Genomic DNA, 14,348 nt, shown 5'->3' with positions numbered 1-14,348 from the left:
GCTTGAGATAGGCAGGTTCCCTGGAGTCCTGCAGAGCTTATCTGTCTCTCACTATTGAAAATGTGATAGTGAACCAGCACCACCCAGTGGCAGGACTATAGGTGGAGGACTTTCGCTTAGCTTAGAACAGGAGTTCTCCAGCCAGTCCTCGGGACACACCTAGCCAGTCATGTTTTTATCACCTATTCCAGGACATTATTTGCTCCAGAGCAAAATCTAATGCAAAGTGAGAGCGGTTAACGGTAATGGTAACAACAATTTAAGATGGGTTTAGAAAAAGTGAAGAGAAGTATCTTGGTCAGATGTGCACGTAAAATTTTAATATGTGCCAATTAACATTAATTTGCATGCCCTCAAATTTAGGTGCACAATATATAAAATCCACCCAAGCTTTAAACTTCAACCAGAAAATCAATCGAAAAGAGTGCAAAATCTGCAATGATATTATCACAAACGCTGGTACGTTGGCAGAGGACCTCATTAAAGCACTCAAAAATGTGGAGAAAAAAAGCCTCAGTAAAGCCACCTAGCTAACCTAAGTTATAAGGTTATAAGGTGTGGGCCCGGCTCACCATCATATGGCTCAAAAAAAAAAACCTCCATTAATCCAGCATGCTCAAATTCTCAAAAAAACTGACAAGGTAGCAAATGTGTGCATACCCCACAGAATACAAATCAGTTCAAGTTCAATTCAATTCAACCATGCTGGTAACATAATCCAAAATCACTTATCTGTCTATTCTTAAATTCTTTACTTCATGTGTTGCTCCAATCCAGATAACATAGCCAGCTGGTCAGCAAATCCCAATTACCCAACAGGTAATGTAAAAGCCAGGGGTAAGTAAACATAACATAATAATATTGATGAAGCTTTTTATGCTTAAAAATTAAGAGCCTACTTTCATTTTACAAGGAGGAGATCTAAGACTCAAAAAGGGGTTGGAGTTTGGTTTGGGAAGGAGTTGACATAACCTTGAACACAGTACGTTGAAAATTATAAAGAAGGTAATAACATTATATGACATAGCAGTGTACTTTTGGAAACATTCCAGTGCTACATTCCAATGGTTCTTCAATTTCGATTTTCTTTCCATGATTGGGACATCGAGTTGTGTCTCTTTTTCGGTTCATTACATTGGATACACCACTTGTCTTCTGATATACCACATTTCCAGACTCCTGAGGCAGGCGCTTATGCGTTATCTAGTCTTTGGTGTATTTCCAATAAATTCTTATAAGATCTGGCGTCTCCCTTGTTTTCTTCGGAAGAGCTAGCCTACCCTACTTCTTTTCTTTTTTTTTTTTAATCTTCTATGACCGTAGGGACTGAGTGTTCCTGCACTTACTAGTGGCTGTTCTCTCTTTTTGATAAGTGGACTTGCTCTTTAAAAGGGGGCTCCTCCCAACCCATCCTTGGGTCACACCCAGCCAGTCTGATTTGGATATTGATAATGAATATGCATGAGAGAGAGGGTGTCTCCTGCATACTGGGTTGAGATTAGAAACACTGCTTAAAAGCAAGATTATTTTGTGGGGACCTATCAGTTCTTGTATATAATATGTATAATATAATATCAGTACCTGTATATAATGTAACATAAACCACTTTGATTTTAACTATGGAAAGGGGATATATCAAATTCCATCCCCATCCTCATCCTCTTTCCCTTTCTTGCTGCTCAGAAAATTGCTTCATACCTTTTTTTTCTCCTGTGTAGCGTTAAGTAAGTGGTTTGTACAGAAATTAGTGCTGTTTTATTTGATCAGTTTCCTATGACTGAGTTTTAGCGAAGCTTGAAAACTGGCTTCCTGTGGTTGCCAAGAGCACTTGTAAAAGCACAGTGATGGTAATGCATGGTTTTTTTGTGAAAGATTATAGAAAATGTGCATAACTGAATACAACAGGCTAGAAGAAAAAGTACCATACCTATCTGTAGCTGGCCTGGCCCTGAGCGACCTCCAGAGAGACACAATAGACTTTCTCTGTGACCTTGGCTCTTGACATCCTCAGGTTGGTCGACAATGTGGCTTATGAGTGATGCGCTCACAGAATGCAAAAATATCTCCTGTCAGCTAATATGGTTGCATTGATTGTCATGGGCTTTCCACTAGGCAAACCCAGGATGCCAGTGTAGTGGTTAAAGCTTTCTAAGTGTGTGACTAGAAATGAAGATAGTGTCTGTGATCTCTAGTGGATTCCGATCGAGTTACTTAAAAAGCCTAGAAGGAAAACTGTGCGTCAATGCAGTGTAAGAGCCTTTATCACCAACATCCAGAATAAAGCTTTCTTTAATCCTGGAATGCTGTTAAGAATTTTGCTTGGTTCTTTACACGAGCTGTGATGAGAAAGAAGTGATGTTATTTTGGCAGTTGAACTTCAAATGAGGAAGTGAAATAGATATTGTTATGTAGTGGGTTTTGATTTTTTTTTTTAATGATGGGTTTGGGAACGAGTTACTTAATATTCTGGTTTACATAATTGGGAGAATGCTTATGTGTTTATAGTATGGTTGTTAATATATATCTTTGTAATATTATATTGGGCTTTTATTCTTTCCAACCAAATGGAAGTAGGAAAGAATTATACAAAAGGGGTTGAAAATGTGTGTCTGGGGGACCAAAATAACTGTTGAAAAATTGTATGAAATGGGATCAAACTTATCAGTTTACAGTAAAAAGGCACACCAAGTTCAGACATGGGCTTTCAGAGAAACAAGCTCTCCCCCCCCCCCCCCCCCCCCCCCAAACACACTCTCCCAAAAATGGCCAAATGAATTTCTCTGGGTGCAGATCGAGGATGAGGGCAAAATAATTCCAAAAATTTTGCAGAATGGGAAGAAACTTATGTGTAGAAAAACTCGCAAAAAAGACAAATTGAATTTAAAAATGGCCTAAATCAAAGTGAGGGTTTTAGAAAAATAACTCCCCCATTCTCCTAAAGAAAAAAATTAATGTTCCTTAGCGTCCCTCCGGACCGGACCAGGATTGGACTGATGGGTTGTGCTCGCCTACCAGCAGGTGGAGACTGAGAAAAACTCTGACTCTAGAGAGCCAATAGGAGCCCTGGCCATGTGACCTTAGCCTCAGTATTTTCTCAGTCTCCCAGCAGGTAGGAAGCGAGCCCTTTAGTCTCTTTCTTTCTCTTTCTCTTTTAGAGGCTAATAATAAAAACAATATTGCTACTTCTCCTACTGTGCCTAGGAATTCTCTATTAGACGCTAAAGAAAAAAAATTAATGTTTTGCACAATTAATTTCTGTTAGAGGAGTTCCAGTTTTTGTAGTATAGAAACTTGCATATAATGAAACATAGCAGTTACAAAATTCCTCCTTTCAGACTGCCTCTTCCTGTTCTCTATTCTTTCATCCCCCAAACTGTCCCACCCCAAACTAGCCCTCTGCACAAACTGCTCCACCCCTTACAACTAACCTCCACAACTGCCCCACTTCCCTACAAATTGTCCCAGCCCCCAAAACTACCCCAAACGCTCCACCACCCTGCAAGCTTCCTCAGTGCCCTAAATTACCTCCCATCAACTACCCTATCCCCCAAAAATTACCCCTCTCCACCAGCCGCAAACTGCTCCATCCCAAAAAATACTCCAAGCAACTGCACCCACCACCTTGCAAATTACTTCCACCTCCCAAAACCACGCCCTGCAGCTGCTCTCATCTCACAAATTGTCTCAGCCCTCCAAATTCTACCCCTGAAATTTTTCAAATCCCTGCAAACTAATCCCTTCAATTTTCCACCATCCCGTCAATAGCTCTCACTCCCCTAAATTTCCTCCATTAATACTGCATCATACTGTAAACTGCTGTATCCCCAAAAATGCCCTACCCCAACCCCCCAAAATGTTCCATCACCACACAAACTGCACCAGCCTTAAATATTACCCTTCCATAACTACCCTACCACCACACAAACTGTTCCACCTTCCAAAACCACCCACTCCCTGCCATACTGCACCATGAACTGCCCTACCCCCAAAACTGGCCTGTAAATGTTATATTAGCCCAGTAGTACTTCCTTTTTAGCGAGTGGTAAACCTGTGTTGGGCTTACCGCTGCTTTGTAAAAGGGCCCCTCTGTGAGGAAGAGAAGAGGTGAATGCTGGGAAGAGGGGTCAATGCTAGACAGTGAGTGAGGGGAGAAGGTTTGGTGCATACTATATGCCCACGCCATTTTCCCCATGTTAGCACTTTAAACTTAGGCTGTCTGGTGTTTTTGTTTTTAGCTGGGCTCACACCCTTAATTTTCACTTTGTCTTTTTTGCTTTTTCTTTTCAAGTCTGAGCAGCCCAGCCCTGCCAGTGTCAACTCCAGCTCCAGCTCCAGTTTCACGCCGGCCCAGAACAGCAGACAAGGTACCAAGTAATAACTTTAGAAAAAATAAAATAGTACAGTGAAAGAGAGAGCGAAGAATGAAATTAGTCTGTGCTGCAATCTTAGTTTTGCCTTATTCTTACCACTTTTCCACTATCTGTAGCCTGAAACAGCAGAGCGGAGCTTGTCTGTGCTCTGTACATTCTCCCCCTGTGCAGGTAAGTGCAAGCTTTAAAATTGAAGAAAATGGACATAGAGGCATCATTATTTTCAAGAGGGCAAAACTGGTGCTGATAACAGTACAGTTTAATCACTTCCCCCTCCCCCAACACACAAAAACACCTCAACTGAATCAGAGCCATTAAAAAAAAAGTTTTAAGAATGCATTTTATCTTTTCTTAAACTGAAGACCATTGGGTTGATAAGCAAAGTCATTTAACCAGCCAGAAACGGCTCCTGACTGGTTAAATTTGTTTGTTCAGGGCTAACTGGTCATATTCAGCAACTCTTAGCCGGTTAGTGCCAGTGAAAATCTCCAGTTAGCACTTATCTCAGAACTGGCTATTTTGGGGGTATTCCGAGAGTGGAGTCAGCATGTGACCAGTTAAATGCCAGTAATCAGCACTTAGCTGACCAAGGTAACCATATAAATAGGACCACATAAAAGTCAGTCCAGATTTTATGCGGTGCCCCTAGTGACGTAGCTAAAGGGGGGGCACGAGGGCCTGGGCCCCCCCAAAATTGGCTCTGGGGCCCCTGGTTTGGCTGGTGGGGGTTGGGGACCCCCACCAGCTGAAGCGTTTGTCCAGCAATGGTCTCTGCCACAACGGCTGCCCTGCTCTTCCCCTCACGTCAAATGCATGCTCGTTTTCATGAAATTGAGCATGCGTAAAGTGTCACGCATACTCAGTTTCACTAAAACGAGCATGGGCGGGCAGTGGGGCGGAGACCAGCACTGGACAAACACTTCAGATAACTACCAGATAACTTGTCTATATAAGGGGTAATTTTAAAAGGTATTTTCTGCATGTTGAAAATGACTTTTAAAATTGTGCAGTCTGACTTCTCCCCTCTTTCTTCCTTCACCGAATGTACTTTCTTCTCTGGCTTTCCAAAAGTCAGGGTGGGAGCAGTTCTCATACACTTCCCTGCCATCGGCCCTTTCTCTCTATTGCGGCCCGCTCCGCCTCTGAGGAAACAGGAAGTACATCAGAGAGGCAGGGATGTAAGATAGAAGGGGTCGGTGGCAGGGCAGCATATGGGAACCGATGCCGCCCTGACTTTTAGAAAGCAAGAAAAGATGGTAAATTCAGGGAAGGAAGGGCGGGGGGGGGGGGGGGAGTGGTGCTAGAGCACGGCAGGCATGAGGGTAGATGCTACTTCAAAAGAGTGCCGTCTGAGGCTCCCACCTCAGATAGCCAATGATTAGGCTGCCTCTGTACACACATGTTGCATGAAGGGGTCCCAAGGCCAACTTTTGGGTGGAGCTGGGGAGGATTTATGATGTACACGAGTATTTTATAAAGTATCCCCCAAATTCTATAAATTGCTCTCAACATTGTACACACAATTTAATTGAATAGTAAGCCAATTAGCGCCAATAATTGGCTGCTAACAATCTGTTGTAAGCTACTTTGAGCCTGCATCCTGTGGGAAAAGGTGGGGTATAAATGCAATAAATAAATAAATAAATTGACAGCAATTTGCATTTACACATGCATCTTCCTAGTAGGTATTCTATAAAGAAGTGCATGTAAATTTTTAAGCGTGGATCCGAAAATCCTCATGCCAAAAATTGGGTGCGAATTCCAGCGCTAGGTGTTGTTCTATAAATGGCGCCCAACTCTGAGCACCGTCTATAAAATAGCGCTTAGCGCTCTTTTTTGGGGGGCTCTCGTTTACTGAATTTAGCCCTATATGTGTGCATTCATAGAGTACATGCACACATTTTCACTTCGGGAACAAGCATAGTGATGCATGAGAGTCTGTGCACTACTGAGAATCATTGTAGAAGCCTATTTTATAAGGGCACATAGGCTCTTGTTACTTTATTAGATAGGCATAAAATAGGTGTCTTTTTGGACATGGGTGTCCTGTTATCATACTGCTGTAGCCCCATATTGGTTAAAGCAGTGATCAACGCTAGCCAAACTTTTCGGTTGACCAAGTATAACTGGCACTGTTTATCCCGACATGTTTAGTGCTCATGCTAACAGTGTACACGTCAAATAAAAATATTAAAATCCCACAAAACCCTTGGCATGTGGGTCTGTTTAACTTTGGCAAATCTCTTTTTCAGTTGTGGTCTTACAGGTTAGACTTTTGAAGGATATGATGCAAGAGGATCCAAAATTCACTTTAGATCCTGACTCAGGGCCAGATGCACTAAACTTTACGAGCCAATAACGAGCCATTAATGAGCAAGTAGTAAACCCTGGCATGCACTAAATACTTTTTTCCGACAATGGTAGCAGCTAACGCAAACGGAATGCAGATGAGCAAATTGTGTAGAAACCCTATTGAAATGAGATGCACTAAGCTTTTCCGCTTGCCCTAACGCTGAAAAACGCTGGGAAATCTAACGAGAGGTCTGTACCTCTCGTTGGGACTGCGTGGGCTTGGAAAACATATAAAATGTTTTTAAAAAATCGGGAGGGGGGCAAAAATGACCAAGTGCTCGTCAGGAGCGTCCTTTATGGACGACCTTGCCCCCCCCCCCCCCGCCCGAGGTCGCCGCCGCTCCCCCCTCCCCGTTGCATTGAAATCAGAACTTTACGCAACCCCGGCCCCCCTCCCTTCCTTCCTTCCTTCCTTCAAATGACAGCTTCCCCGCCATCCTCGCCCCCCCCCGCGTGGCCACGCCCCTGCCGCCACCCCCCTGAGGTCATTGCCGCCGCCGCTCCCCCCTCCACCCGCCCCCCTCCGTCAGCCACTGGGCCCTCACAGCGGTGCTGCACCGGCAACAACAGCTGATCGCCTCTGCGGACTTCCCGCCTTTCCTCCCTTGCCCACCCTCGTCTGACATAATTTACTTACGTAAGTTACTTACGTCAGACGAGGGCGGGCCAGGGAGGAAAAGAGGGAAGTCCGGAGAGGCAATCAGCTGTTGTTGCCGGTGCAGCGCCTTCACACGGAGGTGAGAGGCGCTGTGAGGGCCCGGTGGCAGGAGGGAGGAGCGGCGGCGGCGACGACCTCAGGGCCACGGGGGGGGGGGGGGCGGAGGATGGCGGGGAAGCTGTCATTTTAAGGAAGGAAGGAAGGGAGGGGGGCCGGGGCTGCGTAAAGTTCTGATTTCAATGCAGGGGGGAGCGGCGGTGACCTCGGGCAGGGGTGGGGGGCAAGAACGTCCATAAAGGACGTGTTTTTTTTACGTCCTTGTCATGCGCAGAGCAGCCAGCATAACGCTTGGCTAATCTGCGCATGCTCTACCGGCTGATTATCCACGGTTTTTGAAGGATGCTAATTTGCATTCCCTTTCCTTGATGCATAGCCGTTCCCTACCGTTTCGCTATGGAATTCGGTACGGAACGGCTCTAACGACGACTTTAGTGCATCCCTCCCTCAGTGTTCCATCTCTCTCACTTACAGACTGACACTAATAGTCATACACACACACACTCACTCTTGCAACGTCCCCTTCAAGTTGTGTTACCTCTATGACCACACCTCTTTCTGATTTAAAAAAAACAAAAAACTAAAATAGTCATGCATGTTTCATTTATGTTTATTTAAGAACATAATGTTGGAGAGAATGCAGAGGTGGTTGCAAGTCTATGAGCCTCCAAGTTGAACTGTAAAGGGTGCCACCCTCTAGTAGTGTTTCCCTTGTAAAACTCCTTTTATTGCCAGGGCCCAGGAGTACAAGAGTACCCATGGAATTTGCAGACGCCAGCTGCCCCATAGAAGAATGCATAGGGAGTTGCCACATAACCTTGCTGGTCCTGGTCCACCCAAACAATGCCCTTTCTCCCTGCTGGTCAGAGCAGAAACAATTTTGAAAGGGGCCCTCCTCCTGTGTAGGTAAATTGATCTGTGGAGAATCCCGAAGAACCAGTGTTACACATATTGCATGGAAAGTCCTGTTTGAACATGTTACTGGGTCCCATAATTAGGTTTGGTTTTGAAGATATTTTTCAGGTTGGCCCCTGTTGTATTAGAAGTATGATGGCTAGCAGCGTGCATTTGCCTGAAAAGGCATGTCTGCTGAGCCCTGGGAGTGTTGGATAGCCCAGTGTGCCAGATACAGCTTTCAGCTGCCATTTCCCCGTGTGCCTTATCTGTAGTTGTGTTCTCATTGAGGTGGTCAGCGTCAGTGGTATACATCCACCAGCTATGATCAGGCCCTTCTGCATAACACTATTTGTCTGATAAGCAACCTAGAAACAAAGGTTTACAAACATATTGTAGGTGATAATGGCTTTCTGGACCAACTCGGTGCATTTGTTGAATAGCGGATATCACCTATAGGTTGTTGCTTTTATCTTATCTAAGAGGGCTAACACCACATCCAGGCTGCTTTAATCTTTTAAACAGGAAAGCAGAGGTCTGAAGGTGATGATTGCACTTAACTGTTATCAGAACAAAAACCCCTTTCTTCAGTTGAGATCCAACCTTTACAAGATGGCTTGTGATATGTGATCTTACATTCACTTTTCTGATAGGTCGTGCAAGGGATGAAATCTGAACCGTATTCTGTTCAATTTTGTGGAGATTTCATTCCCATGTACAGGCTCTTTCATGAGAAAGAAATTGGGTTACTATTGCAATATGGAGCTTGCCACGCGCCGTCCATCCAGACCTTAGCAGAATGCTCGCCTGACCAGGAGTTGACCTTGAAATGAAAGCAAACGGCTAGAACTAAATAGATGTAAAAGCAGGCAGACAAAGGCTCCGTAGCCTTGGAAAAGCCGTGATTTATTGCCCCATGCTTTTCTGTGCACAGCTTAACCTTAACAAAATGTCCTATTTACAAATATGTCACTCCAGATTGTTTTTAATAGTCTCTTGCTGAAGATAGAGTGCTTCCAGAGGCATTTTTTTTTCTTTGTCTCTACAGCCAGTGCCTGCGATTTCTTGTCTGGGTTGAAGCTGAAACTCGCCATAACAGAATGCAAACATTTTTGAACCCTAGTCATGAGGGCGAGCTGTCTGATTAAACAGAGGATGCAGATGTGAGACAGTTGCTTTTGGTTTATCCAGGTTTTTTTTTTTTTTAACGTTCTTGTCCTCCGATAGGTGTAGAATTTAGAGATAATAAATTGCAAGTATACAGGGCGATTTTGGGTGATGAAATAAAGCAACAGAGAAATGAGTGGAATTGTCCTTGTGCTGAGTCTGTGTGGTTGCCACTGTTGGACAGAATCCAAGGTGTGAGGTAGGGTGCAGCTCTTTAGAACATGCCTGTTCTCTCTACAGGCCAGTCCTGAAGCCCAGAGTCTGCATGGCAGACCTCAGAATGGCTTCTGAATGTACCAGCATTGTGTTGTACTAAAAGATGTGCACAGGGGATCAGGCCCGCTCAATTGCAGGGCCGTGACTTTGGAATATTTAGTTACAGGTTTTCTGTTTAATGACCAATATTAAAGATTTTTGTGAAAAGGAGAAGGCTTGGTTTTTCAATGAGAAATATTTGGACTGAATGATATGATTTGGTGTTTATATTCTATTTTAATGTAGAATTTTGTGCAGTGATGCATGTGGCTTGATACAGAGGGAGTGGAAAACATGAAAAAGGATCTGCAGAAGCTAGAAGAATGGTCTAATGTGTGGCAATTAAAATTCAATGCAAAGTAGTGCAAAGTGATGCACTTAGGGAGTAGAAATCCAAGGGAGACGTGATATGCACAGACATAGAGCGGGATCTTGGGGTGATAGTATCTGAGGATTTAAAAGCAATGAAACAGTGTGACAAGGCAGTGGCCATAGCCAGAAGGATGCTAGCCTGTATAGAGAGGTGTAACCAGCAGAAGAAAGGAGATGTTGATGCCCCTGTAGAAGTCGTTGGTGAAGCCCCACCTGGAGTATTGGACCATACAGGTCTTTATCTGCAGTCATCTACTACGCTACTATGATACATCTAAAGACCTGGAAGATTTACTGAGCCAAATTGACAAACTAAAGAGTTGTAAATCACCCGGGCTGGATGGTCTACTCCCCAGGATACTAAAAAAGAACACATAAGAATAGCCATACTGGGTCAGACCAATGGTCCATCTAGCCCAGTATTCTGCTTCCAACAGTGGCCAATCCAGGTCACGAGTACCTGGCAGAAACCCAGTTAGTAGCAGCATTCCATACTATAAATCCTGGGGCAAGCAGTGGCTCCCCCCATGTCCATCTCAATAACAGACAATGGACTTTTCCTCCAGGACGTTGTCCAAACCTTTTTTAAAACCTGATACGCTGTTACCACATCCTCTGGCTGTGAGTTCCAGAGCTTGACTATTCTTTGAGTGAAAAAATATTTCCTTCTATTTGTTTTAAAAGTATTTACAAGCAGTTTCATCGAGTGTCCTTTAGTCTTTGTACTTTTTGAAAGAATGAAAAATCGATTCACTTCTACCCGTTCTACACCACTCAGGATTTTATAGACTTCAATAACATCCCCCCCTCAGCTGTCTCTTTTTCAAGCTGAAGAGCCCAAACCTCTTTAGCCTTTCCTCATATGGGAGGAGTTCCATCCCCTTGATCATTTTGGTCACTCTTCTTTGAACCTTTTCTAATCCCGCCTTATGTTTTTTTTTTTAATATATGGCAGGTCTACTGTTAGTGATCTGTAACCTGTCATTAAAATTGTCCATAGTACCTGAAGATTGGAGGGTGGCCAATATAACGCTTATTTTTAAAAAGGGATCCAGGGGTATTTTGGGAAATTACAGCCCAAAAAGCCTGACTTCAGTGCCGGGCAAAACAGTGGAAACTATTATAAAGAATAAAATCACTGAACACATAGGCAAACATGGTTTAATGAGACAGAGTCAACATGGATTCCGCCAAGGGAAGTCTTGCCTCACCAATTTGCTTAATTTCTTTGAATGCGTGAATAGACGTGGATAGAGGTGAGCTGGTTGATATAGAGGGGCATAATCGAAAGGGACGCCCAAGTTTTGCTGAGGACATCCTCGCAAAACGTCCCAATGGAGGGGCAGGGAAACCCGTATTATCGAAACAAGATGGACGTCCATCTTTCATTTCGATAATATGGTCGGGGACACCCAAATCTTGAAATTTAGGTCGTCCTTAGAGATGGTTGTCCCTAGACTTGGTCGTTTCTGATTTTCGGTGATAATGGAAACCAAGGACACCCATTTCTGAAACGACCAAATGCAAGCCCTTTGGTTGTGGGAGGAGCCAGCATTAGTAATGCACTGGTCCCCCTGACATGCCAGGACACCAACTGGGCACCCTAGGGGGCATTGCAGTGGACTTCATAAATTGCTCCCAGGTATGTAGCTCCCTTAACTTGTGTGCTGAGCCCCCCAAAACCCACTACCCACCACTGTACACCACTACCATAGCCCTTACGGGTGAAGGGGGGCACCTAGATGTGGGTACAGTGGGTTTGTGGTGGGTTTTGGAGGGCTCACATTTACCACCACATGTGTAACAGGTAGGGGGTGATGGGCCTGGGTCCGCCTGCCTGAAGTACACTGCACCCACTAAAACTGCTCCAGGGACCTGCATACTGCTGTGATGGACCTGAGTATGACATTTGAGGCTGGCACAAAATATTTTGAAAGATTTTTTTTTTGGGGGGGGGGGGGGGGTGGGCGGGGGTTAGTGACCACTGGGGGAGTAAGGGGAGGCCATCCCCAATTCTCTCCGGTGATCATCTGGTCAATTCGGGCACCTTTTTGTGTCTTGGCCATAAGATAAACAGGACCAGGTAAAGTCGTCCAAGTGCTCGTCAGGGACGCCCTTTTTTTCCATTATGGGTCGAGGACGTCCATGTGTTAGGCACGCCCACGTCCCGCCTTTGCTATGCCTCCGACATGCCCCCATGAACTTTGGTCGTCCCCCGCGACGGAAAGCAGTTGGAGACACCCAAAATCGGCTTTCAATTATACCAATTTGGGCGACCCTGGGAGAAAGGCGCCCATCTTCCGATTTGTGTCGAAAGATGGGCGTCCTTCTCTTTCGAAAATGAGCTTGTATAGTATATCTAGAGTTTTCAGACAGCATTTGACAAAGTCCTTCATGAGAGACTCCTGAGAAAATCAAAAATCCATGGGATAGGAGTCAATGTTCTGTTGTAGATTAGGAATTGGTTGATGGATAGAAAACAGAGTGGAATACATTACTGTCATCCCAGGCTTCAAACAGTAATGTATGCCAATCTGGCGATTTTAAAATTTTCATATTGCAGCGACTGCTTGAGGGAAACCCTGGATGCAGACCTTTAGTTGACCAAAATGCCATGATTTGCAGTGGGCGTCGAGTGATGTACTTTAAGTTGCTAGCACATAGTGCGGTTAGCACAACTACAAGATAAGTGGTCGCTTTGTTACTAAATTTTGGGTTATATTGATATTTGCAAAAGCATAGAGAATGTAATAAAAGTTTTGGAATGGATTATATGAGTACTTTGGCAGATGATTAAAGCTATTACACAAGCTTTGACCTGAAATAACGTGGGCTATAAGAGGTCTTATAGCTGTTTTTATTGATGGCTGATACCGCTGTGGCTCTTATTCTGAACAGTGTATGTTATGAACAGTGTTAAATGTTGAGGGTTTGAGAGTTTTGTCACACTGATTACATTTCCCCTTGTTTACCACTTGGGATGCTGTCAGGTACTTGTGACCTGAATTGGCCGCTGTTGGAAGCAGGATACTGGGCTTGATGGACCATTGGTCTGACCCAGTACGGCTATTCTTACGTTCTTGTTGGGAGCTGACATTTACACTTGCTTATGTTCTTTAAGACTATCTGTATTTTAGTTTTAAATAGTTTAGAATTTGATGGTACCTAGTATAAAAAATGTAAAATAAAATAAATGAGAAGCCATCAACCCCATCTCTCCCAAATAAAAAGTGTGCAGGTTGCTTGTTTTGCATGCACGTTGTCAAATGGCCTGGGTTGCATTTGAGTTGCTGATGTAAGCTGTGTTTTTTTGTTGTTGTTGTTGTTTTCTCGCTCAGGCCCTTTGAGATCCGTTTTAAAAGATCTGCATTCCGATGAAAATGAGGAGTCGGAGGACGCCGAGGACAATGACTCGGAAACAGAGAGGACGGTGCATGCTCATGGAGGAAGCAGAGCCCGCAGGTAGGTGCACAATGACTGCAAATATCCTGAAGATCAAACCTAGTTAAAAGCCAGACATGAAGGGGACAATTCTATAACCTGCTTGTTTAGTTTTTTCCAGTTCTGTATGGCTTCACATCTGTCTTGCTGATTAATGTAACATCATTATGTATGGTTCGATCTGACAGACTGAGAGAACAACTGATTTTATCCTCACGGTTTTGCAGTTTGTTTTTTCTAGCAAAAAAGATGCCGGTACTCAAATGCTAGGCCACCCTTCAGGGGTGGGGTGATCACTGAGGGACCCACCCCACAATAGCCAGGCCCCCTGCAACCAGTCACAGAATCTATGACAAGACAGAATTGGTGTGTAGAGCCTGAGCTCTTTCATTAAAACTTGGGGTCCATAGGTCAATTTTAGCAGACAATAGAAAAGGTGCCGGTACTGAGTACCCCCTCAAAAAAAGCCCCGCTGTTTTGTAAAGGGAATTCGGTTTCAGAAGATTTTTAGCTCTCCCCTGTATTAGGAGTTTCTTTATGGAATTCTTTACGTCTTGTTATTTGGTCAAATAATAGCTATCTTAGCTTTAGGAAGAGGTTAAAATCTTTTCTGTTTCCAAAGACTTATGTGATTTACCGTTACTATTTTGTATCCCTTAACTGTCTAAATGACTGTTCTCATCCTGTGTTATACTCATGATGTAAACCACACTGAACCCTGAAAGGGGATTTTAGCGGTATGCAAGATTTTTTTTGATTTGATAACCTAGATGCTCATTTTT

At 44.0% G+C, this 14,348-nt stretch overlaps 1 protein-coding gene across 1 annotated transcript in view; it reads left to right on the top strand.

Annotated features, from left to right (window-relative positions):
- Nucleotides 1–14,348, top strand: part of MLLT3 (MLLT3 super elongation complex subunit) — a 584,309-nt gene that overhangs the window by 535,571 nt on the left and 34,390 nt on the right. Inside the window, exons 6-7 of the mRNA XM_030194210.1 lie at nucleotides 4,289–4,364; nucleotides 13,464–13,587. Of these exons, the coding sequence (XP_030050070.1) occupies nucleotides 4,289–4,364; nucleotides 13,464–13,587 (200 nt within the window). The remainder of the gene's footprint in view (nucleotides 1–4,288; nucleotides 4,365–13,463; nucleotides 13,588–14,348) is intronic.

The sequence above is a fragment of the Microcaecilia unicolor genome, chromosome 2 (assembly GCF_901765095.1).
Source record: "Microcaecilia unicolor chromosome 2, aMicUni1.1, whole genome shotgun sequence".
Lineage (NCBI taxonomy): Eukaryota > Metazoa > Chordata > Amphibia > Gymnophiona > Siphonopidae > Microcaecilia > Microcaecilia unicolor.
The sequence above is the reverse complement of the archived record's forward strand: the minus strand, read 5'-3'. Positions and strand labels throughout refer to the sequence as shown.